General features: G+C 46.9%; 1 protein-coding gene across 4 annotated transcripts in view; it reads left to right on the forward strand.

Moving 5' to 3' along the window:
- GRAMD1B (GRAM domain containing 1B) overlaps positions 1 to 25,585 on the forward strand; it is a 275,856-nt gene that overhangs the window by 201,274 nt on the left and 48,997 nt on the right. For all 4 annotated transcript variants that reach the window (XM_031936710.1, XM_031936709.1, XM_023208504.3 and 1 more), the window contains one exon: positions 23,624 to 23,834. In XM_031936710.1, coding sequence (XP_031792570.1) covers positions 23,624 to 23,834 — 211 coding nt within the window. The remainder of the gene's footprint in view (positions 1 to 23,623; positions 23,835 to 25,585) is intronic.

The raw sequence follows: 25,585 nt of genomic DNA on the forward strand, positions 1-25,585 counted from the left end.
CCAATTATTGTATTTGGATAAGATTAAAAGAAGATTGGAAAAGAGAATTGGTGTGCATGGTGAAGTGGGGATTAACTAATGTGGAGAAGGAGCCCTCATCCTAGTAAGCTCTGTTCCCAGTGAGCTAAAGGCGAAGTGTTTTTATCCTGCTGGGCTGCATTTTGTCCCAGGGAAGGCTTTCATACCCACGTATCCATGTGTACATGATAAAGTTTGACTTAAAGGGTGGGTACCTGATTGAGTGGCAGTTTTGGTTGCTAAAGGGTGAATGTTGTGTTGGAGCCATCTGAATCCTCAACTTCCTCACCCTTCAACCTCCTGGCCATTTCTTGCGTTAGGTTTTAATTATGTAGACATCACTGCTCCTCATGTGAGAGATGCAGTATTAATGAGAGGTCTTGGGTTACAGCTGGGTCAGAGGCAATCAATATACCCATTTGGACACCCCCGACCCAGCTTCCATGGATAAGAGTCTGAGTTGGGGAACTCAGAGAGGACAGAGTGGACATCTGTGGAACATCAATTCTCTTGCCTTAATGGCTCATGATGCACAGACTATATCCTAAGCATTAATTCAGGAAAGAGTTATTTAATAGGGTCTCTCGAGTACCTGACGGCCAGTGTATACCACCTCATTTATAATTCAAGAACTGAGTTAAAAGATCTTTAATGACCCCTCCCCTTAAAAAAACTTTGGTCAGATGTTGACCTCTTTGGCTAACAATCTAGCTTTTTTCCTCTTCCAAACTTCCTGAAAGATTATCTATATACCCTCTGTTTTCGTGACCCTCTTTCAGTCTCAGGGCAGTCAGTTGTTTGGGGCAGCACTACAGAGTCTTGGAGACAAATTGTCTTGGAGACAAATCCTGGTTTCTCTGTTTACTCTGTATGTGATCTGGGAAAATCTTCAGTCACTGAGATGCCTCAGTTTCCTCTTCCATAAAGTAGGGTCAATGGATAAAAGGAAGGAATATATATTAAAAGTATAAAATCCCTGCCTGACTCATAGTATACTTTAAATGCTTTTAGCCATTTTATTGGAGGAATAACTTGAGGAAGGGATGATGTACTACTCATCTGAGTTTCTTTTTCCTCATCCTTATAGTAGTGTATCAGTGAGGGTCCCATAAGACAGAAACCACACCAATAATTTGAACAGGGAAAATGTAATATTAGGAATCATTGGCTGGGTGCAGTGGCTCATGCATGTAATTCCAGCACTTTGGGCGGCCAAGGTGGGAGGATCGCTTGAGCCCAGGAGTTTGAGACCAGCCTGGGCAACATAGGGAGACCCCATCTTTACAAAAAAAAAAAAAAAAAAAAAAAATGCCGAACATGGTGGTATATACCTGTAGCCCCAGCTATTCTGGAGGCTGAGGTGGGAGGATTGCTTGAGCCCACAAGGTTGAGGCTGCAGTGAGCTGAGATCGTGCCACTGCGCTCCAGCCAGGGCAACAGAGGGAGACCCTGTCTCAAGAAAGAACGACAAAAGAATCATTAACAAGTAAAAACATGGAAAGGTCTCTGAAGAATGGAGGTATAACAGATGCCTCTTGTTATAACAGATGTAGGGAGCAGCTCCTAGGATTGAGCCAAACACTCACTGAAGGAACAAACTTCTAAGAAGGCTCCTGGCACCTCCTCCAAGCCCAAGACTAAAATTCAGAACTTAATGGAGAGGGTGTGGCCATGGCCTTATGTATGGCACAGAAGGCTCTAGAGGATCTGGGGACTGGGGCACATAAGCTGGAAACTGCCCATTAGGGTATCAGTGAAACTCATTGGGAGGCTGGTGACTGCCGCAGAAAAGCACCAGAACAAAAGAGGGGAGCCCCTTTTAGTGTCTCCTTGGCGCCCTCTGCTGACAAGATATAACATTGTGCCAGTTGACAAGAAATGTTGACAGGGCACAGCTCCAGCATCACAAGGCAGGGAAAAGAAGGGTGGATTTGCAGCTGAGGGGCAATACATGAATACGTAGCCTGAGTAGGAACAATGGGACTTACCTTGTAGTGTTGTGTTGAGGGTTAAATGCAGTATTATAACAAGCACCTTTGGTCTAGATGTGTATTTATGGAAGTAACATGGTATGGCAAAAAGATGGATTTTATTTTATTTTATTTTATTTTATTTTATTTTATTTTATTTTATTTTATTTTATTATAATTTGTTTGAGACCGAGTCTTGCTCTGTCACCCAGGCTGGGGTGCAATGGCGCAATCTTGGCTCACTGCAACCTCTGCCTCCTGGGTTCAAGCAATTCTCCTGCCTCAGCCTCCCAAGCAGCTGGGATTACAGGTGCCTGCCACCACACCCAGCTAATTTTTTGTATCTGTAGTAGAGATGGGATTTCACCATGTTGGCCAGGCTGGTCTTGAACTCCTGACCTCAGGTGCTCCACCTGCCTCAGCCTTCCAAAGTGCTGGGATTACAGATGTGAGCCACTGCGCCCAGTGGAAAAGATGGATTTTTAGAAATAACTGAGATCATGGATAACTATAGGCTTCTGATACTCAGTTTTCTCATCAGTTTGACAAAATACATTTTTTTTTAAATGGAGTTTCACTCTTTTTACTCAGGCTGGAGCACAATGGAACAATCTTGACTCACCGCAATCTCCATCTCCTGGGTTCAAGTGATTCTCCTGCCTCAGTCCCCTAAGTAGCTGGGATTACAGGCACCCACTACCATGGCTGGCTAATTTTTGTATTTTTCTTAGAGACAGGGTTTCATCATGTTGCCCAGCCTGGTCTTGAACTCCTGACCTCAGGTGATCCACCTGCCTCGCCTCCCAAAGTGCTGGGATTACAAGCATAAACCACTGCGCCTGGCCTGAAATAAGTTTTATAAAAGGATAAAAGGCATAAAAGCACTTACCCCTGTGCCTGCAATGGTGAATTCTCAGTAACTTGTCGATCCCTGTTTCTCTTCTTTGTATCCCACACACTTCAGAAATCTCCTAAATGACTGTGCTTCAGAAAAGCCCTTGTGATTTGGATGATAGTTTTAAAACAATGAGGTTCACCTTTGCCTGTCATTCTTCATGATTCAACAAATTCAGATTTACGTAAACTGTTTAGAGTGCTATTCTGTAAGAAGTTTTTAAATTTAATTTTATTAGTATGCAGGTAGGATTCAAAGATGTAAGATCTTAGCCTTTTGTCAACATTTCCCATGCATGTCAACAAAAATTATCAAACACAGGAAGTGAATAAAATACTCTGTAGATACTGACCCTGTTTATATAAAATGTGATTGATCAGGTCTGGGTTGAATGGATTGGTTCAGTTGGATTTGCAGGTGTATCTTAACTTCTCTTTTTTAGCCCTGATTCCTCTAGGGTGGTCTCTGGAAAGTGCTTTTGACACTGCACAGGACTCTCAGAAACCTCTTTTCCTTTAAGAAATAGAATATAGTGTCAGTTTTCTGTATCTGCGAGGGAAAGGTTTAATTCAGAGAAAGGCACCCACTTTTACCTCAATTTCCTAAATTCATTTACAGAAAAGCAGCTTTTAGAATTTAGGCACCAAATAGCTGCGAAAGTGTGGAGATTGAGTCTAGAGGCATAAGTTCCATCTGTGGAAGTCCCATTACTTTGTTAGAATTGCAGCATGTACCTGCTCTTGGATCAGCTGGTCACCCCAGAGTGTGTGCTGTCCTTTCAAGAAGGACAAGGGCAGAAAGTATGAGTGCCTCTGTGCGAAATTATGAACATGGTTAGGAAAAAAAGGCCCATGCCTTCCTAGTGGCATGTCAGTAGCCCCTTCTTTTCACACTCAATGTAATGGTTCAGAGTAGGACTCGGGTGAGGCACATTGGGTTTCAGATACAGGCTCTGCTACTTAATAACCATGTACGGTAGGCAAGTTATTGAACTTTCTACCTCTTAGTTTTGTCGTCTGAGAAATGGGAATAATAAGTATTATCCACTTCATATACTGTTGATATAATTCAATGAAATAATTCTTGTCAGGGGTTTAGCAAATTGCACTGCACATAGATAGAACTCTTTTGCTATCATCAGGATAGTTTTGGATTTATTGTAGCTCAAGTGAAGAGCTTCTCAGCATGAAAGGCTTGTATTCTGTAACAGTAGACACAGTCCAGATTCCCTGATTTGCTTATTTTGTTACTTTTCTATTATTTAATGATGTCCATTTTGGGAGGAGCAGGCAGATAACATTTTGGTGACTGAAGAAATAGCACGCACATACTTCATGCATCTTAAGGAACTGAGATCTTTCTTGTATCCAAACTCAAGGCTTCTGAATATCTGTCTCACTACTTTTCACTGTGTTTTTCAACAGTAGCTATTGCTTTTGACCAGTATTGATTATAGTAGCTTCAGTTTACTGGACAGATACATACTATGTGTCAGATGCAGCGAGAAGCAGGTTGCATGTATTTACATCATTTAATCCTCACGCTTTCCACTAAAATTGTTATTTTTGTGACTAAAGATTGAAAGATCAGAAACTTAGTGAAGCTAACTTTTCAAAGGGCACAGAAGAAGTAATTAATAGGACTAACATTTGAAGTCATATTTGTCTGGTCCCTGACATACAGTTTTAAGCCATTGCATTTAATACAAACCATGAAAATAGTAACAATGTAAGCCTACATATAGCTGTACATTTTGTAATAGAAGAAGGAAAGTCCCCCCAAAATTAGCACAGCTTGTTCAAAATTACATAGTAAGTGAGTGGGGAAGCTAGGACTAGGACTCTGGCCACTTGATTCCACCAACCCCTGTGTTTATGCCTTAATGGAGGAAAGGACATTCGGGGCAACTTTTTTTTTTTTTTTTTTAATGCAGAATCTTGCTCTGTCACCCAGGCTGGAGTGCAGTGGTGTGATCTTGGCTCACTGCAGCCTCTGCCTCCTGGGTTCAAGAGATCCTCCTGCCTCAGCCTCCCGAGTAGCTGGGATTACAGGTGCGTGCCACCATGCCTGGCTAATTTTTGTATTTTTAGTAGACATGGGGTTACACCACGTTGGGCAGGCTGGTCTAAAACTCCTGAGTTCAAGTGATCCACCCGCCTCAGCCTCCCAAACTGCTGAGATTACAGGCATGAGCCACCATGCCCAACCCAAACATATTTACTGAATATGTGTGTACCCAGTATTCCTACATGCTGGAGGGACATGAAAGAAAAAATAGCCTACAATCTTCTCAGGATGTAAAACCAACAGAGGACAACATAATTTGCAATGAAGTTCTAAATGTATACTATAAGGGCAGGGGCAGTGGAGGTACCCAACTATTCTTGGGTGCTTTCACATGCTTTTCTTGACTTCATCATCTGTTCAACAGTACAAAGGAGGAAATACGTAGTATTAGCATTTTCAGATGAAGAAACTGAGTCTGAGATGAGAGTAGGTGGGTGACCAGCAGGCAGTGCAACTCAGCTTTGGTTCCAGATCTGACTCTAGTCCAAGATCTTTCTGTGGATTAACAGAGAAGAGCCAGATAGGCATTTCAAAAGAGGTCGGACTTGAGCCAGACAAGGAGAGATGGCTGAAATTGGGGCATCGCCAATATACCTTTCTTTGGAGCTGGGATTCCTCTCGGTAATGGAGGTAGGGCCAGACAACCCAGACCTATCTGCTTCCAGATACTGTGAGGCTGCTGTTCTATCAACGGGCTGCAGACAGAAGCAATCCTAGAAAGGCTTTTCATGATGAGCCTGTAGGGGCTGGCCCTCCCAGAATGAGAAATTTTGCCAACAGATGCCCAAGAAATATTAGCTCTCAGCATGAGTTTGAGCAGGATGCAGGTGACATCAATGGATTATAATTACTATTCACCTTCAGCATGTTTTCCTATGCAGCTGCGGTGGACAGACAAAACTGTCTTTTTGGAAGATTCAAAGCATGAGAATGCATAAGCCAAACATTTGCTGTTCAGGGTGGTCCTGGAATAGCAATGTGGGCGTCGCCTGGGGGTTTGTTAGAAAGGCTGACTTTTGGGTGGTCCCCTAGACCTGCTCTTTCAGAATCTGTGGGTGAGGAAGATTCTTAGGGGATTAAAGTTTCCGAGCACTGAGCTAACCATCTTCATTGTTAGTGCTACATCCCTCAAGAGATGACGGTGGTTCTCAAATAGTTGGGACACTGTTTGTCTCACTAATTGTGAGACAATTAGTTAATTGCCATGGGTCTAGAGGCAGGTGATCTGGATTCCCAGCTCTGCCTCTTTCTACATGGGACCTTCACTTTTCCAGGACTCAGCTTCCAGATCCACTAAACAGGTCAGTATTTAGGTGATTGTGGTGGGAATGAAATGATTGAATGTGGGCAAAATGCTTTGTAAACCATGAATGACTTTCAAAATATTATTAATATCGTTGCTGAATAGAATACCTCGCACTGCCAGAACATTCCTCTGGGGGCTGTCTGAGTACTAATACTGCATTTCAGTGAATGGACAGAGAAAAAAAAAAAAAAAACCACTTTTAAGAAAGGTGCAGCTTAGAATTAGAAGACTCAGGCGACTCTGCTTTGTCACCAATGTAAGTGCTTTCCTTGAGTGTTACTCTTGCCATCTGTGACAGCCCGACCTGCCGGAGAGGCGAGCATCCTGGAAGTCTGGGAGCCGCTACACTGAAGAGGCCCTCGGCCATCTTTTCTTGTGGATTGTGGTCTCAGTGCTGGTCTCCTCTCTTCCTCCTCTCCCAGGGCTCAGGCCGTGAGAGCAGCCCTCATCCTTTGAAGGATGCACGACTTTCTTTGGAGTCAGGCACCTGTGTTTTTATTTAGTGTCACCTCCTTGATATAAGTCGACCTAGTGGGCAGCACCTGGGAAATAATTCGTGGCAGTGAAGGGAGCAGAGTCTCCCGGGAACATGGTCTTGTATTTTGTGGGATTGAGGGTGAAAAGGAAAGAAACCCCCCCCCCCCCCCCCCCCCCCCCACCCCCCCCACAGCCCCAGCGGCTCTGTCCTCCACGCTGGCATGAATAATTGAGCGCCGGCAAGCTGACTGCACCAAAGAGTTGCATTATGTAAACCGGCAGGCGACGTGTGTGCGTGTGTGCGCGTGTGCGTGTCTGTGCGCAAGAGGGGTGCGTGTCTGAGTGTGTCTGTGCGCCTGTGCGCGTGCGTGTCTGAGCTCAGAACAGCTGTCTGTGAGGGAGTCGGAGGAGAGAGAGAAAGGGAGCCAGGGAGAGAGAGAGAGGGACTTCTGTAAGGCGGCACGACCACACCAAATAACAGCCGCAGAGGGAGGTGGGGGAGAGGGAAATAAAGGGGAGTCATGCTTAAAATTCCACAGCGGTGTGAACCAGCAGAGCAAAGAAGCACCCCCAGCTTCTGAGAGCCCTGGCCCGAGTCCCCTCCCCCGTTAGAAACAGGGCTTTGGGATGGTCATGGAGGTGAGTGCCCTCCAGCCTCCTCAGGGCCCCCGCTCCCCGCCCCCACCCCCCACTGCCCAATGCATGAATGAATGAGTTCCTCTCTGCACTGCACTCTGCTACTGTTCCTACCTAATGGCTTCCAGGTTAGTGCTAACTCGTGCTGACGCTTGTGTGCGTGTGTGTGTGTGTGTGTGTGTGAGTCTGTATTTGTTTCCTCGTGGGATTTTTTGGAAGGGATGGCTCTGTCCTGGGGTCCGGATGGGGCCCTGGGGGCTTTGGTGAAGACCTGTCTTTCTGGTTGTGTGCTTTTCCCATCTGACGCAGGCTGCTCAGAGCTGCCAAGAACACGAACCTTTCAAGGCAGAGTAAATCCGGAGTCCATGTTGTTTGCTTCTGTTTTCTGTTCTGGGGATCCGAAAGCAGCCAGTGTGACATCATGCTGCAGAGATGCCACCTTCTTTTCCCTCCCTAGCCTTTTCTCTTCTCCTGTGTAGTAGCACTGCTTGAGCTGAGCTCTGGATCACGGAGGGGTGGCCCTGGGGTGGGCTGGAGGGAAAGGCTGGGTTGAGGGTGATGATGGTCTCCTTGTCCAGCAAGACTTATTCAGGGCCCTCTAACTTGGAGAAAGGAGGACAGAGGAATGAATTAGTGGCACGATACGTCATGGAGAATTGGCCGAGAGTTTCTGGGGGAGGTGTGGACAGGCCATGTGCTCCTGTTCCCCACCTGCTGGCTTCCCTCCGCAGTGCCTCAGGCGGGGGTAGGAGCTGGCCAGAGCTGTGGTCAGGAAGATATGGACAGACACTGCTTATCCCACAGGGAGAGGGCCATGGGACAGATGGATCTGGCTAGCAGAAGGAGAGGATGAGAGGGGAAGTTGATAGCTCTCATCTCAGAGAAATAAAGGGATTTGTTTATTCTTTGGCTTAGCCAGCATTTGGCACAGAGATTTGCTATGTATTTTGAGAAAATAGCTACCCAGTGGCTGGGCCTTACTCCCCCACACCTCCTCGCATTGTTAGTTATTTGCTTGATTTAGGAAGTGGAGGGCTGGGGGAGGACTTGGAGCTTGCTCTCTCCCTGGGGCCTCAGCCAAGAGCTCAGGCAGGGCTAGAAAAAGCCATCTTTGCCTCTTCTCTGACACTTGCTTGCACACTCTGCTCTGGGGAGACCCCCTCGCTCCTCTACCTCCTGCCTTTCCTCCCTCCGCAGCTGACCTTGAATAGTGGTCATATTTCTAGCCTTTGCCTTGGATAGCGCTCGGCAGGTTAGAGAAGTTTGGGACCAAGATGAAAAAAGCTGGCCTTGGAAGAAGGGTAAGGGAAAGGGATGTTTTTGGGAGCTACTTGTAGCAGGAGATTGATAATGTCAAGGCCATGATTAAAAAGTAGTGCCCCCTGAGAATTGGGGGTGGGTGGGGAGTGGAGAATCAGCTAGTCCAGTTACCTCTGTAGACATTTAAGCAACTGCAAAACAATCACTTGTGGAAAGAATGAAGGAATAAAAGCTGTCATCACCTAGAAGAAAAACTCCTGGTTGGGTGTGCTGGCTCATGCCTGTAATCCCAGCACTTAGGGAGCTGAGGTGGGAGGATCGCTTGAGCCTAGGAGTTCAAGACCAGCCTGGGCAACATAGCAAGACCCTGCCTCTGTTTAATAATAATTTTTTAAAAAGCCTAAAACTAAACACCTCCCACACCCGCTCCCCGTTTCTCTCTTTTCTGGCCCTACAAATTTCCTCTGCTGACAAGAACAAGCCTGCAGTGCTTTCACCCAATGGTTGGGATGCAGGCAGCCTCCCCTTGACCTTCTCAAGGTCTTTTCTGTTTAGACCAGAGGCCAGCAGACTGTTTTGGTACAGACCCAGATAGTCAATACTGGGGGCCTTGTGGACCGGGTTGTCTCAGCTACTCAATTCTGCTTTGCACAGTGGAAGCAGTCGTGGACAATTTATGAACGAACGAGCATGGCTGTGTTCCCAATAAAACTTTATTTATGGACTCTGAAATGTGGATTTCCTATCATTTTCACATGTCACAAAATATTCTCCAGATGTTTTTCAGCCACTTAAAAATGCAAACACCATTCCTATGTCCAGATAAGAGACTCCTAAGGTCTGTGGTTTTGCATCTGGCCTAGAGATACTTATAAAAACACTCAGAATTATAGTGGAACCTGAGTTGGGGTAAAATTGTTCATCCTTCTGCCGAAACTTGGATTTGTCTCACTGGCGGAAGTGGTGGGGGGTGTTTGCTTCTTGGAGGGATATGCACCGCACTTAGCCTACAGGATAAAGTTGAAGCACTATACCCAGAGACTCATAAAGGAACAGTGAGTAATTTCTTGATTCTTTTGATTCAGAAAATGACTGAAAATATGTGTTTGTGTTATGACTTCCAAAGCAGGTGAAGTGATGATTCTGCTCTATTCTGAGCTGCTCAGACCACTTTTCTCTGCAGTATTACAACTATGTCTGGCCTTCATAGTTAAGAAAGTTGAGATCACCCGGGCTCCATTCAGAGGAGAAGGAATCCAGTCGCTGGCTAAGGGAGCCATGTTAATGTGAGAGTCCAGTAGGTCCAGAGAAGGCGTGAGAGCCACACGAAAATGTCACGTGGAGGAGAAATTAGATTTGTTCTATGGCTCACAAGGGAGTAGGATAGGACCTCTGGTAGGAAGCCACAGGAAACAGTTTGAGCTTAAAATAAAAACTATCAGAATTGTCCCAAGGTGCAATGAGTTATACATCAATTAGCGACTGTCCCTTGAGAGCTAAAGATTGGGTGGGGATGTTGTAGGAGAAGTGATTTTTAACTTCAGAGAATAGGTTTGAGGAAGTAGAATTGTTTCACCCCAAGAAAGGAGGATAGGAACAGGGGAGGGGTTATAACTGATGAACTGACCTGCAGTCTAGGATAGCTGGAATAAAAGAAAATGGTATTAAATGCAATATAACAGAGGGTTTTTTCTTTTTCTTTCTTTCTTTTCTTTTCTTTTCTTCTTTTTTTTTTTTTTTTTTTGAGGCAAGTCCTCACTCTGTCACCCACACTGGAGTGCAGTGGCATGATGTCGGCTCACTGCAACCTCTGTCTCCATGGCTCGAGCAATCCTCCCACCTCAGCCTCCCAAGTAGCTGGGATTACAGGCATGAGCCACCACACCTGGCTAATTTTAAGAACATTTTTAAATTTTCTTAAAAGTATAGTAGAGACCAGCTCTTTCTATATTGCCCAGGCTGGGCTTTTTCTTTTTAAAATCATAAATAACTTCCTGATGATAGCAGGAGACAGTGAGAAGGGTGGCAAGGGAAAAGCCCTGGGATTTCATACCCTGAATGTATTTTAAATTACACTAAATCCTCTCTTGGTTGACGGGCATCTGCTTGAAGCCAGCAGTGGGATTGACCTGTTACAGTTTTTTCTCTTCTAAAATTTCTGACTTTAACATGTGGTCATTCTTTGGTATGCTTCGGTTTGAGTTATAGCAGAAAAATAAATCAGAACCAAGTTTGAATCCCAGTGGTCAGGCAGAGATTAGCCATCCTGGTAGGCCAGTGAGGTCAGGGGATGAGTGATATGAGGGGCAGGGCATGTGGCATGTCACAACTTCTCCCCGGCCTGCGCAGCCTCGGTCTGATTGCCTCTGGAGGAACATTGACCTGACAATACCATAGCAGTCTCTGGCGCTGAGGTGATGTGGCCCTGGCCAGAGGAAAGGCTGGTGATGCTGAGTTAACTGTGGGCCCAGATTGCCTGGATTTTGTTTCTGGATGCTTTGCCTAATTTAGATCTGAGTCCTTCTGTCTTGGAGATGCGACTGCTCTCAGTACTTCACAGTGTATTCTTTATATGTTCTTTGTCATCCTCCTCCATGTCCTTGTGTGGGTTAGGCAGCATCCACTCTCGTTCTTGCATAATAAAAGCGGAAACTCAGAGAGGCGTGGCTTGTCCCCAGATCAGACATGAGGAAGGCCTGAGTCAGGAAGGCCACGTAACTCCTGGGGGCTATTCCTCAGTTTCCTGGCCTGTCTCCCTTGATGAGTGGTGATGAGAGATACTGCACGGTGTTAGTTCATTACATGTCTGTCTCTCCCGTGGTGATTGTGGATTTCTTAGAGTCAGAGACAATATCCCCAATGCCTAGACTTTTACCTGGCATGGGCATAGAACGTGGTCCTCTCCAACTGTTTGATGGGTAGATGGATGGATCCTGCAGGTTTTAGTAGCAGCATTTCTCTTGCTGAGGATGGGGGAGGGGCCCTTGATGAGCAAACACAGGAGAAGCTGGAAGTTCTATTCAGTTGAACTCCTTACCTTGTTCCAGTGGTCTTGGCCTCCCAGTGGATTGAAAATCTCTTTTGAGGAAGGGGCTTCCTGGGAGAGTTTAGCGCCTTTCTGCTTTCACAAGGTTCCATTCCCTTGAACGTTGAGGCTTCTGAAATACTTTGGGTGGGGTTGTACTTAAAGAGTTGACTGAGATTGTTAGAGGCAAGTTTATTATATACTTTTATTTTATTAATGTAATTTCATATTTTATTTTATTTTGAGAAAGGGTCTCACTCTGTTGACTAGGCTGAAGTGTAGTGGTGTGACCATAGCTCACTGCAGCCTTGAATTCCTGGGCTCAGGTGATCTTCCCACCCCAAACTCTGAATAGCTGGGACTACAGGCATCTGCCACCATGCCTGGCTAATTTTTCTTTTCTTTTTTTTTCTTTTTTTGTAGAGATGAGGTCTTGTTATGTCGCCCAGGCTGGCCTCAAAGTCCTGGCCTCAAGCAATCCTCCCACGTCAGCCTCCCAAAGTGCTGGGATTACAGGCATGAGCCACTGCAACTGGCCGTAATTAAGTTCTTACTGTGCGCCCAATATCACATTTAATATCGTGTGGACACAAACAACCGTAACACTGTTGCTGTCCTATTGGGCCCTCAGGATGAATATGTAATACAAAGTTAGAGGTGCTCCAAAGATTCTTGCTTAATGACATTGAATCAGCAAGGTTAGGTTAATTTCTAAAGACTATTAAAATCAGAGATTTGGACAGATAGTGATCACTGAGAGTCTTAGAGGAATGAGGACTGTGGCACGTAAGAGTGCCATTAGAGCTGCCCCGACACGTAAGCAGCTGGCCAGTGGGAGCTCTGTCAGTAGAAATCTGAAGCAGAGGCCTGGTGGCCATTGTCAGGGCCATTGCAGAGGGAGCCCTGCATCCAGTGGGAGGATGGATTACATGACCACTATGGGCTCCTTCCAAACTATGGACTATTGTAGATCAGCTCAGCCAATACTCAGCCTGCGAACCCAGCAGGACTGTCCCCTAAATGTTAGGCATTTGTTCTGTTGTGAACAATCTCAGGAAAAGGAAATTGTACAACAGCAGTAAGTTCTTATGTTTGATTTCAGTATCTTCTGCTTCATCTTAAGTCTTTATTGTCCCAGCCCTGTGGATGTAGGAACTAGCTGAATATGTGCCTAGCGACAATCTGTACTCTCATCCCGTGTCTTTGCCACGTGGAAAGGACTGAATTTAGGAACAGGATTCAGTTTCTTAACTGGGAATTCACATTCCACTGCTAATCCTGTTTCACTCCATGAGCAATTATAAGAAGCTCTTTACTTTTGGGATGCATGGTCTAATTAGGTTTATTATTTAAAGGATTCTCACTCCAGGAAAATAGGTTGTGATCATGCAACAGACAAAAATACAGGTACATAGAAAGAAAAAGTGATTTTCTCAAGGGCACCAGTCAGCTCAGGATTTTAAAATCGGGTACCCTGATGTCTAGACAGTGACAAGGCTAGCAGAGAGTCTGGAAGTGATGTCATATTTTAGTTTTCATGGACCCAAGAACCAGAAAAAGGACTAAAAGGCTGGCCTTTAAAAAAAAAAAAAGCAGATTTAGGGCCAGCTTTAGAAAGACATATCTATCAGAGTGGCTGAACGATGGAATGAACGGCTTTAAGAAGATCCCATTTTTAAAAATTCAAGGACTGTATATCTGCAACCCAGTGTGTGCCAGTCATTTTGCTGGAGGTACTGGGGAAGCACACACAGACATGGCCCCAGCCCCCATGGAGTGCTCAGCCTGGTGGTAAGCAATGAAACAGCAACAGCAAAACAAGACAATTTCCGCTCCTGCAAGGGCAGTGAAGGGAAACAGAGCCACGTGGTAATGATTGCCTGGGGTTAGGAAGGCCACTTTATGTGGAGTGGTCCTTCAAGAAAGTCTACTCTGAAGAGGTGACTTTTGAGCTTTGATCTGAAGGCTGAAAAGGAACCAGCATTCAAAAGTTTAGAGTAAGAGTTCCAGGCAGTGGGACTAACAAGTGCCAATATCCTAGGGGAACTGGGTTTGTTCAAGAAAGAGAAAGGTCCACGGAGGCTGGAATCAAATGAGGGAGGAAATGGTGCACGACGAGTTGAGGAAATAGTTGGAGTCTATAAGAAGTTGGATAGTTGGTGATTAAGTCCTTCTCTTAGGGGATATGAACCTTCTCCCCAGCTGCTTCGGAGGCAAAAGCAGAATGGATTTACTGCAGACGATGAGCCCTTTGGGTAAAGTGATTTATGTCTGATTTCTGAGACTGGTTCTGTAGCATTATCAGTGTTTTCAAAGATGGTTATAATTTGTTCCTCTTTGAAATATCTGTAGAGATAACAGGAACTCTTGCTTTTTCCTCCTTGGCTGTGGCAGGACCCAGACTTATTTTGTTTTTGTAGGAAGGGGGAAAAGTGGGTCAGGCTGTTTTGTCATTTCAGGCATGGAGTCCTGGTTCTATTGCAGGGCCTTGTCTCCATGGAAATGAAAAATAGTGTTTGTCATGCCTGTTCCTGGATTGAATTCCAAACTCTGGACTGAACAGAAGCTGTAGGAAGGCCAGGCAGCAGGGGGCCGTGGGATGATGGAGACTCCAGCCATGGTGATGAAGGACCTCTTCTCCTTGGCCTGAGCAGGGAAGGCAAACAACCTTTGCCCAGGTCCAGCTCTTCCTATCACCCCTCTGGACTGAGAACGCCAGTAGAAGGGTAACTAAAGTTTTACTTTTCTCTACTTCGCCAAAAACTTTCCATGGACTTTGCCCTTATGTTAATTAGTCAATTAATAAATTCATCAACAACCAAAGTCACTGCTCAGACTTTCCCTTGCACCAAGTAATTCCTTCCAGGGTTGAGGAGATCCCTAATGAGACTATGTCTAGGTATTAAATTAGTCAGCTGGCTGCAAATGTATTGGATGGGCTCTCCCACCTTTAAATTTCTTTGTAAAAATTTTTTTTAAGTTTTGGGTTTTTTTTTTTTTAACTTAAATATTTATACAAGACAAGGAAGGAGGAATCAGTAAGTGGGGCTTGTTGCCCATAAGAAGTGCCCTGAATTATCTACTCAGTATTTACAGAGATAGGGCACGTGAGGGACAGAGTGCTGAAGGAGGTCGGGGGATGGGTCGTGTGGACGCTGAGTGAATGTTTGGATGGCCCACAGTGGCTGGTTCATGAGCCTGGAGAATTGTCAGCCTTCCATTTGTAAGGTGTCTCTACCGGTGGTCTGGACCTGGCAACAGTCCAGTTCCACCTTTGGTCCAAATTGTGGACACACCCTGTCCCTGAACACCGTGTATACCTCACCCAAGAGCCCGATTTGGAAAGGCCTCCAGGAATTTCCACAAGTTCCCCAAACGGAGGAGAGGGGACGAGAGGTTCATTTCCGTCCAAATGTTGCCTTTGCAGCAGGTAGGGAAGGCCCATTCTGTGTCAAATCTGCAGATGGCATTTGTAGGAACTGTGACAGGGAAGAAAGGCGTCAGCTTGGGAGCCCTTGCCCTTTCTGTCCCTTGCTGAAAGGCAACCGGCTGCTAAATCTAGGCCAAAGTGTGGCACACCTGGACCAGGCTGAGACTCTGCTTTAGTGTAAGTTTGGGAGGAGAACTTCTATGCTGTAGGGAAAAAAAGCGTCTCTTCTCAAAGCTGTTCTGGTCCCTTCTTTCAACCAGGTAATCATAGCTTGATGTTCTCCCCTAGAAAGGGAACTGGACCTGGTGGCATTTATCACCAGGTTTAGATGCCAGAGATATAGGCACACAGAGAGCAGGTTCCATGCATGGTCACAGGGAGCTCCTTTTAGAACAGTGCAGGTCTTATCCTTTTGAACCCCAGCCCCATCCAGCATCCTGAAAAGCGTGTAGGTGGGGAAGGGGAGGCACTGAGATTGGCACTGTTAGGTGCCTGAGTCTGAGCAGTGAAGGGGAAGAACCATCCTGCTGTCTGTTAACTCCTTGGTGGACAGTTGTGTCATCTCCATGGACCTTTTGTATTCATAGCAGTAAGAGGGTTGGACCTGAAAGGCCCTTTCAGCTCTTTCTCTGAACCAGTCAAATCTTCTGGGAACTTGGGACTGTGGGTTTATTTTCATGAGTAAAAGGAACTGAGACCAGGAACTTCGGGGGTTTATGACAAGGAGTGAAGCAAGCCTTACCAGATCACTACCAGTGACCAGTAGTTTGCTATCTAAGGAGGAGGATCCAAGGGGAATTGGGGGCCCTGCTGGTATTTGTGATTTGGGCTATTCACTCCCCTCTACAAGGTTCTGGTTGGGTCTGCCCTTGCCACCTGCCATGACATGGGCACAGAATGTAGACTCTAGCAAGTGACTAGCAATAATACAGAAAGAATAACCATCTTCATGGAGTCCTCGTAGACCCTGAATTTGGAACTGGTTTAGCGGGGCAGACCTACAAGTGGAGGCATTTGCAGGCAGCATGTAAATTTCATGCAAATGTTATACAGATACACCCGTGGCTCTTCTCTCTCAGCCACTTGAGCATGTGCTATGGGAAAATTCAAAGGGGAGCTGGCTAATTCATATGGATATTTGTGGTGGCATTATAAAGAACTGAGAAGGATTATTAATGAAACTTTGGAATCAGCATGGGGATAGGACACGTGTAACTAGGTAACAGGGTAGTCTTCTCTTAGGAATTAGGGACTAGTCATCAGCTTTTACCCCATGCTGCAAATGGCAGGGACAGAGGAGATGCTTGTGATATGGCTGTGGTCCTTGGCGCCAATGGTAATCGTTAGGCTCCTACACCAAAAGGTGATGTCCCATCAGGTTCTGCCTACACCTCATCATCTCCACGTCAGATTCTTCCACATTAGCAATTCCTATGACAAGGTCAAATGATTTTACTATTCCAGCAGGTCCACCTACCTGGTGGACACTGCACAGCTGTTATACCCAGAGTTGTAAACAGGTCTCTGTGACCTGGGCAGATGTGTCAGTCACTCCTTGGTACTTAAGAGATAGTTTCTTGGGAGTGTAGTGGTTCTCAACCTTCAGAGTGCTTCAGAATGAACTGTGATACTTATTTTGAAATGCAGATTCCTAAGGCCATCCACTGGAAAATTTCATTTATTGGGGGAATGGGGCGTGGTGTCAGGTTAAGGCTGGGATTCTGCATGTTAAGGAAGCATCCTTTGTGTTCCTGGTTCCTACTACGGGAAGTGATGCTTGGGAGCATCAAAGCCTCCGAGGAAAGGGGACGAGGATATTTACTCCACATTTTACAGAGAGGGAAAAGAGTCTTTTTGTTTGTTGGTTTGTTTGTTTTTTTGAGATGGAGTCTTGCTCTGTCCCCCAGGCTACAGTGCAGTAGCACAATCTCAGCTCCCTGAAACCTCCATCTCCTAGGTTCAAGTGATTCTCTTGCCTCAGCCTCCCAAGTAGCTGGGATTACAGGTGTGCACCACCATGCTCAGCTAATTTTTGTATTTTCAGTAGAGATGGGGTTTCACCCTGTTGGTCAGGCTGGTCTCAAACTCCTGATCTCAAGTGATCTTCCCGCCTCGGCCTCCCAAAGTTCTGGGACTACAGGTGTGAGCCACGGCTCCCAGCCAAGAGCCTTCTTAATGATAGCAGCAGCTCAAAAATATTTATGGAGTGTACCAAGCACTGTGCTAAATAGTTTACTTAGGTTGTTTCATTTAACACAATAGTCCTATGAGATAGGTGTTTGTATCTCTCATTACCAGTGCTCCTGGCACTGAGATGATTACAGCCATACATTTGATCATCCAGGTCACTGTAGGGCTGGACTTAGAAGAAACAATGAAGTCAGCACTTCATTGCAGTGTTCAGGTGTGGGAAGGGGGGCTGAGAGTCTGATTGGGAATGCTCCAGGGCTGGGGCAACCAGGGCATGCACTGCAGAGGGAAGTAGGAAGGAGCAGCTGCAGTCTGAACAGGTGGAGGCACCCGGGGCCAGAGAGACAGGTATATATTTTGCAATATCTGGGGCAGAAATGAGTTTCTCTGAAGGCAAACAAGTTAACTCAAGTGAGGCACACCAGAACGCCAACTAACTATTCTGCTCTACTTAGGATTCTGCAAAATGCACGGTTAGCTGATCAGGGAGCTGGCTTGCTGACAAGGTCTGCCTTGTGCCTGCAGGACCACACCGGGGATAAGGACGAGGAAGAAAGCCAAGCGAAGTGGTGTAGCGGCCACTGTGTCTGAGATGGGTGGGGGGGGGGGGGGGGGGGGGCAGGGATGCTGCAGAGAGTCACTAAAGAAAGCCTGAAGAGTTCTCGTCTTCCTTCTCTACTTCCGTTTTCTCAAGGACACCAGCTGGACCTAACTATAGGAGGTAGGATCAAACCGTAGGTAGCATGAGATACTGTGGTCAGACTTCAGGGAGTACTGTTTGCTAGTAAGGTAACCAGGGGAGGACAACAATAGCCTGTGTTGAAGGTTTTAAAAATAGGGGAAATGGGGGAATAAATGAATGGCCTCTGGGGCCCCTGACATGGCTTAAAGGTGGCTGGTGGGGGTCTTAGAGGACCGGTTATGAGTGAGAGCTGATGATTACAGGAATCTCTAAAACATCAGCTGAAGCATGTTATACTTGGTGACACATGGTTTCTGTCAGTGTTCCATACATCCCATTCTATTTTATGCCTTTTCACCCTTGTTCATGCTGTCTGCCACCCCCCCCCCCCCCCCCACATTCTCTTCTCTCCTACCATGCCCTCCTGGAACCCCACACCTTTCACCTGGCTAACTCCAACACATTTTCTGAATCTAGCGCAAGTGTCACATCCTCAAGGCAGCATTTCTCTTTTTCCTTTATTCTCTTCTGTCATCCCACTTACTGATTATATTAACACGAGAAGAATAGGCCTCTAGCTCTTCCTGACTAGTAATGTCCCAAGCACACAGATCCTTTCTTATTCACAAAAATGAACTTGAATGCCTCGTATTATGCCAGGAAATATTTGTGGAACTGAAGAGCCAGATCCAAAGTCATATCACCTTGTCCAGGCACTTAACCCCCCTAGACTCAGGTTCCTTACATGTGAAGTTGAGAGTTGAATATACTAACTCTAAACTCTGGGAGGGAGTCTTAGTCCCATAGCCCATCTAACACCAGTCTTCATTCCATCCCTACAGCAAATGTAAGGTCTTTTTTATTTTTAGCTCTTAAATCCCAAGATTTTGAAATATATTGCCATCCTGTTATGAATAATGGTGGCAGGGTCAGATGACTGGCACATTATAAAGTTTGTTTGAAACTTTATGTTATGTATGTTATATGTTAGAAGATACTCAGGAATTGGTTTTATTTGCTCAGCAGGACATCCAAATCTATGGGGTAATGGGTTACCTTGTAGGAGTTTCGGGACTCTAGCAAGTTTAGTGCTGACTTTGCTGACTTAGAACTAGAACTGCAAACATTTCTTCTTTTATAGAGAAGGATCAGAGTGGAGGTGGAGCACCGGGTGGGGACACGTAAGGGGTATATGTGGGTTTCGTCTGGAAGTGTAGATGTCCATCAGGTGATTGGAGGGACAGAGGAAAAGAGAGAGAGAGAGAGAGATTGCTAAGACATGGAGACATGGAAGAGTGAGTGTGCATGGTAAAAGGATCTGCAGACAGACCCCCATGACTGAGGCAGAGGTGCAGGCAGACCCCGATGGCTGAGGCAGAGGCACAGATAGACCCTGATAGCTGAGGGTGAGGCACAGATAGACCCTGATGGCTGACACAGAGGCGCAGATAGACCCTGATGGCTGAGGCAGAGGTGTGTTGGAAAGGTAGCCAGTGCTGGGGTTTTCAGAGGTAGGCTGAGTGAGATAATTGAGGAACATACAGTCTAGAGTTCAGGTTTTATTCCACAGAGGGTGGGAAACTATAGGGGTCACCAAAAAGGATGAAAAAAATACCAAATCCTCTTTTTAGAATGTTCACTTTGACAGGAAAAGAGAGAATGGATTGAGGCCTGGAGGCAGGAAGTTGATTCCTTCTTTCTCTTTGTACTCACCCAGCTACCCACTGTCTTTCCATCTGTCTATCTTTCTATCCACCCGGCAAACAAACACGACTGAATGCCTGCTTCTGAGAATGAGCTTGACAATCAGATAGGCCTGTGTTTGAAATCTTGCCCTGCCTCCCATCCATCTGTGTGACTTTGGGTACATTACTTAATCTGTCAAGAGTCCAAATTTATCACCTGAAAAATGGGACTAACAATACTATTTGTTGCAACTTCATGGGTTGGTTGGGGGATTAAATGAAATAATATTTAATAAGTACTCGGTGCTACACCAGGAGCTCATGAACACTCAATAATGTTTAGCTATTTTGATGAATATTAGCAGGTTGAAGGTACAGATTTGGGAGCCATGTTGATATTCGGGATTGGTAAAGCCAAGGGGGTGAAGACTGTCACTAGGGTGGGATTCAGCTCAGTGGAACACATGCCACTGACACAGCCCTGCTGGGCCATGTGGGGCGTGCAGAGGGCTCTGCCTCCAGGAGTTTGTAGGTCCTTCATACCAAGCTATGTGTCTTCAATGCTTTAGTCAGCTCCGTGGGAGAGGTTTGGAAAAGCTTTTTGGAGCAAGTGGGATTTGAGATGGGTCTTGAAGAATGAACAGGAAAAAATAAAATAAAATAAAAACAAAACAAACAACAACAACAGCAACAACAACAAACAGAATGAGCAGGACTCCAGCAGCGAGATGAGGAGGGCAAGGGCTCTTTAGGCTCAAGTAGTGAGTCGTATGGGAGTTTGGAGGCAGGAGAAAGAGCATGTATATTAAGGGAATTGGGGGAAAGTGTGTAAGTGTGGAATATGCAAGCCCTTTAAGAGCATATAAGGAGAGATAAAGCATAGAAGTGTCATTTACTTTTAGCAGAGAACTTTAGATTCCATTTTGAGGATTTTGGACTTTAATGTGGGAGCTAGTAGAGCACAGTAAGATGTTGGGCTTGTATTTAGAAAGATTAATGACACAGCTGTGAATGAGTAGGAAGAAGAAAAGGAGGCAGAGAAGACCACTTAACCGGCTCTTTATTGGAAGAGGGTGAGCAGAATTCTTTGAACCTGAACTGGGGCCCTGGGGAAGGAAGGGAAGGATGAGGTAGAAAGCTTTGTAGAAATAGAATTAGTGGAATTCAGTGACTCATTTTTTATGGAGTGAGATGGAAGAGAGGGCTCTGCGGCCTGAGAAACCTGGTAATGAAATTGCCATCAAGAATGGGCGGTCATGGGCGGAGATCTGGAAGGAAAGATGTCCAGCTCTATACTCAGCGTGAGGCACTCCCGAGACATCATCTGGAGGGAGCATCCACCTGGCAGCTGGTTGTTGGGTTAGGCTAGCGACTGTGACCAGGGCCGGAAGCAGGTAGAGGAGTCTCTGCCTGGTTGGAGTTAGAGAAACCTGGAGATGGCCAGGGAGGTGACAGACTCACCTTTAGGGAAGGATTAATTTCAGGCTGGGTAGCAAGAGTTGAGACAGGCAGAGGAGTAGAAGAGAGGTGCGTGTCATCAGGGAGAAGTTTCCAAGAACAGCACAGATGATCAGCAGCCTTAAGAGCAGAGAGACGGTGTAAGTTGTTTATTGGCTGATGTGTTAAAGGCAGCATTTTAGGTATGCAGATCTTTGCATGGTATGTGGAGGGTGGGCTGAAGTGAGGCTGCTGGGCAGTGAGGAGTTCTCATGCTTTGATCATTTCATGTGAGACTCATGTGGTTTTGGATAGTTGGAGTCAGTTTCCTCCAGGTTAGAATGTGTTGCCTACCTCTTGCTTGAAGCCAGTTAGCAGGGATTCTGGGTTTGGGGAAGGATGAAGGCATCTCCTTTCCATTCCAGGGTCTGGAATTTGTGAAGATGTCCCTCATCTAAGGAAAATACACAACGGCTGTGGGGCCATTGTGTCTGATAGGCATGTGTTTGATTGTCATCCCTTTTCTAGTTCTTTTGAGACAGAATCTCACTATGTTGCCCAGGCTGGTCTCAAACTCGTGGTCTCAAATGATCCTCCTGCCTCAGCCTTCCAAGTAGCTGGGATTACAGCTCATGCCACCACTCCCAACTTCTCTAGTTCTTTTTTGAGCAAACTACTATAGTTGGGGCTAGAGGGTAGAGGTCCCCATTGTTTTAGTAACATAATCCCGGAAGACAGTTTAAACCTTGGAATATGTGGTTGTGGGCTGGAGTTGGCCCTCGAGCAAGGAGGCTTACCCCAGAAAGGCGTGTGTTGGCACCTGCTCTCCACGCTTCCCAAGGGGTTGTGTACTCAGGCATCTGCCTGCCACCAGCCCCATGGCCTGGCATTTCCAACTGAAGAAAAGGAATGTACCTTCCTTTCTCCAGGGTTTATGGTAGCAAACGAGTTTAGAGAGTAAGGATAAGGCATGGGTGAGGCAAAAACGGGCCTCCCCCAATAACAATTATTGTTAGTATTAGGAATGAGATTTTACATGCAAATTCTGTTTTAGGATGCAGTGGAACATTGGGCCTTGCTTTTCTCCATACATATTTGGGCACATTTATCTTCCTTTTCTCTGGTCTCCTTTTTTTTTTTTCTTTATCACTTTCCTTCCAAAAGTTACCCCACTGCTTGCCCCCAGCTTCCCTCCTGCCCACGCTTGCTGGGTTAGGCTCTTGGAATTTATTCCCTTTCTCTCTGCTAAGGATGCCCAGGTGGAAGGTTTTGCTGAAAGGGGCATGGTTTTCATTGCAAATGGGGCCAATGGAACATCTGAGGTCACAGCTGCATCTTCATGCAAATGACAGTGTCCCCAGCCCTGCACCCCACTCCCCGAGGGAAGGCTGGGATGCAGCCTGCAGCGGGGTCCAGGGTGTTCCTGAAGCCTGACCCGGTAGAGAGATTGCTGAGTGGGTGGGCAGGACACCCCTCCAGCCCCATGCTTCTTTGGCTTTCCAATCTCACATTTCCTTTCCTTCCCATTTCTGCTGGCACTTTCTCCTTAGCCTCTCCCTTTCTCCATCTCTTTCCTTTCTCCACTCTCGCAAGCAAAGCAAACATTTAACTGCATTCAGTTTCTCTCTCTCCTCTGTCTCTCATCTCTTCTTCTAGTCCATTGAAAACAGAAGTGAAATATCAAATAGTCAATATTTTATTTGCAGTTTATAAGCCTTGGTGTAAGTGGATTTGGTCCTGTGGGAAGTACAAGGTACTTATTGGGAATGAATGTTGGGATATGGGGATATGGAATGTGAGAACTTCGGCTGTGCGCATCTTTACCCCGGGCAGAGGAAGCAGGAACCCACATGGCTTCCTTACAAGGAAATAATATGGTGCGGGTGAGTTACAAATCAGAAGAGCCGCACTTTGTTTCCAAAGCCCTCTGTGATCAGCGGGCATTTAGCGTCCCTCTGCCAGGCATTGGTCTTCGTTTTTTAACATAGGGATTATGGTACTTGCCATTATTCCCTTGGTGGAATGTTTTAAGCAATAATGCGTACGTGAAGGCTGTGAAAAACAGGATTGTAATTGTTATTGTCATGAACAAAAATGTCTGAACAAAATATAGAAGCTTTGCATTTGCAGCATGTATAAAATGAGCCGATTGTATTGGATAGTCTCCAGTGAGCCTTTCAAGTATTAAATTCTATATGCCCCAGACAGTTTTTGGCGTATCATAGGGGCTCAAACAATAATGGGTTGGATGGACAGATGGATGGATGCATGTCTAAATGTCAGTTGCCCATTGGCCTCCTGCGTCTGTGTCATGGCACTGACACTGTGCCCATGGCACATGGGCACTGCTGCCCTCCCGTGGCCAGCGGCAGTATTACGGTGCGGCAAGCCGCAGCCTGGGCCCCTCTCCCGGTTTCTCCCCAGCCCCTCACCTGGCTCCCTGAGCTGGCTCCTTTGGACTTGTCCTTGGCCTCGATCACTGACTGCCTGCCTTTCCTCCTCCTTCTCTTTCCACCCCGCTCCCTCTCTCCATCTGCCGCTGCAGCACTGCCAGTAACTCCAACCGCAGCACTCCGGCCTGCTCGCCCATCCTCCGGAAGCGGTCTCGCTCGCCAACCCCGCAGAACCAGGACGGAGACACCATGGTGGAGAAGGGCTCAGATCACTCCTCGGACAAGTCCCCGTCCACACCGGAGCAGGGCGTGCAGCGCAGCTGCTCCTCCCAGTCGGGCCGGAGCGGCGGCAAAAATTCCAAGGTGAGCGGGACCCCATTGGAGGCGGTGCCTCCTTGTCAGGGACTGCGGGGAGCGATATTGGGGTGGTGAGCTGGAGAACATCTGCCAGGGTCCTCACGTGATTGACAGCCCTAATGGCCCAGAGATAGTCGTTATCCAGTGAGGTGAGGCGGGACAGGCAGGACAGACCCTAGGTCAGTATCTTCCCCGCTAAGCATTCTTGGCGGGCTGGGCGAGGTAGGGAGGCTCGTATTTTTTTTAGATTTGGAAGGGAGATGCTCTGGGAATCATTAGGGGGTTATCTGCTTATTCCTGCTACCGTTTTCAAATTTGGTCCCTGGAGCGGGGGTAGAAGGGAACATTATTTGGGACAGCTATACTGCTAGGGAGAGTCCTCAGGGAACCTTGCAGAATGCTATTTTTAACCTCCTCCCTGGCCGTCATTCCTGCCTTACCTTTGCACTAATCCACTTGCTACTCACCTGGCAGAGAGGAGGGTGGCAGGGCCTTTCCATCCTCCCAAGGATGTCAGCACTGCCGCCTGAGTACCGGGGCCTTTGGCCCATGGATAGGCCTAAAATAGGCCCCGGGGGTGGGGGGCCCTGGGCTAGTTATGGTTCCCCAGAGATGTCCTCCCCCACCCTCGGTCCTTTGGGGAACAGGGGATGTCTTTGTCCAGGGGCTCCTTCAGGAAGCTTTTCTTCACCCTGGGACCCCCAGGGCCTGGGAAGGGGTAATGGGGGATCCCTGGGAGGCATGGGAGCTGGCTTCCCACTTGAATTTGTTTTTTGATTTCTTGTTCTTCCTCTTCTTCCCCACCATTTCCCAAATACCTTCTTTGCATGCATGGTCTTAGTCTCACAAGCGCCTCTCAAAAGTAAGCCATCTTTTGTCTCTGTCCTTTTATCTCCCTCTAGTGTCGATCTGTCTGTAGTGCTCAGCACCCCCTCCCTCTGGCCCTGCCGATTCTGGCCCTTGTATCCTGCTTGGTCCCCTTCCCAGAAGGGCCGGCCCCACTGTCCCCCGGCAGGCTGGCTTGGAAGTCATTGAAGGCCCATTTTCACTGCACCTGATGTCGGAGTACAGACCCTCCCCACTCCCCACCCTGCACCCGTGTCTGCCTGCTCCCTGGACACTGCCTCTGGCTGGGAGTTTATTCCCTCCTTACATGGTGCGGTTGAGAAACAGAGTCCTGCTTGGCATTAGTTTCATTCCTTTGGTGCAGGAGACCCCATCTGGTCTTACTGCAGGCCCCTCCCCTTGGGTGGTTGATTCTGGATTGCCCAGCAGTGGTGAGTGAGGATGGCAGGAGGGCTGTGCTGATTGAGGGGCAGGAGTTCAGGTCAATGAGTTCCTTGGTGCAGCAGCCACGCCCTCAGGAGCTCTGCCTGCATGCTCTGTTCCTATCCACTCGAGAGGTGCTCAGCCTGGGCACCCCTTAGCATTTCTACCCACTGCCCAGACTGGGGCTCATGGTGTGCTTAGGATCCTGAATCATGATCAGAGGGGGGAGCTCTTCTCCCAGAGGGTGGGGTGCCAATGCCTGGAGGTTGGCAAACGTTGGCAGACCCTGGAGAGATGTGGTCAGTGCCAGAGTCTTTCCCAGGAGCCCAGGAATTCTGAGGCCATAGGACAACATGCAGTGAGTGGAGGGTGAGCGATAGGTGTTGGGGAACAGCAAGGCCCATGGGGCAAGGGGGTGGGATGCAGCCTGAAGAAGGGGAAACCGAGGATGACTTAATAATAGTCCCAAGTCTCTCAGAGCTTTGGGG

The sequence above is a fragment of the Piliocolobus tephrosceles genome, chromosome 13, assembly GCF_002776525.5.
Source record: "Piliocolobus tephrosceles isolate RC106 chromosome 13, ASM277652v3, whole genome shotgun sequence".
NCBI lineage: Eukaryota > Metazoa > Chordata > Mammalia > Primates > Cercopithecidae > Piliocolobus > Piliocolobus tephrosceles.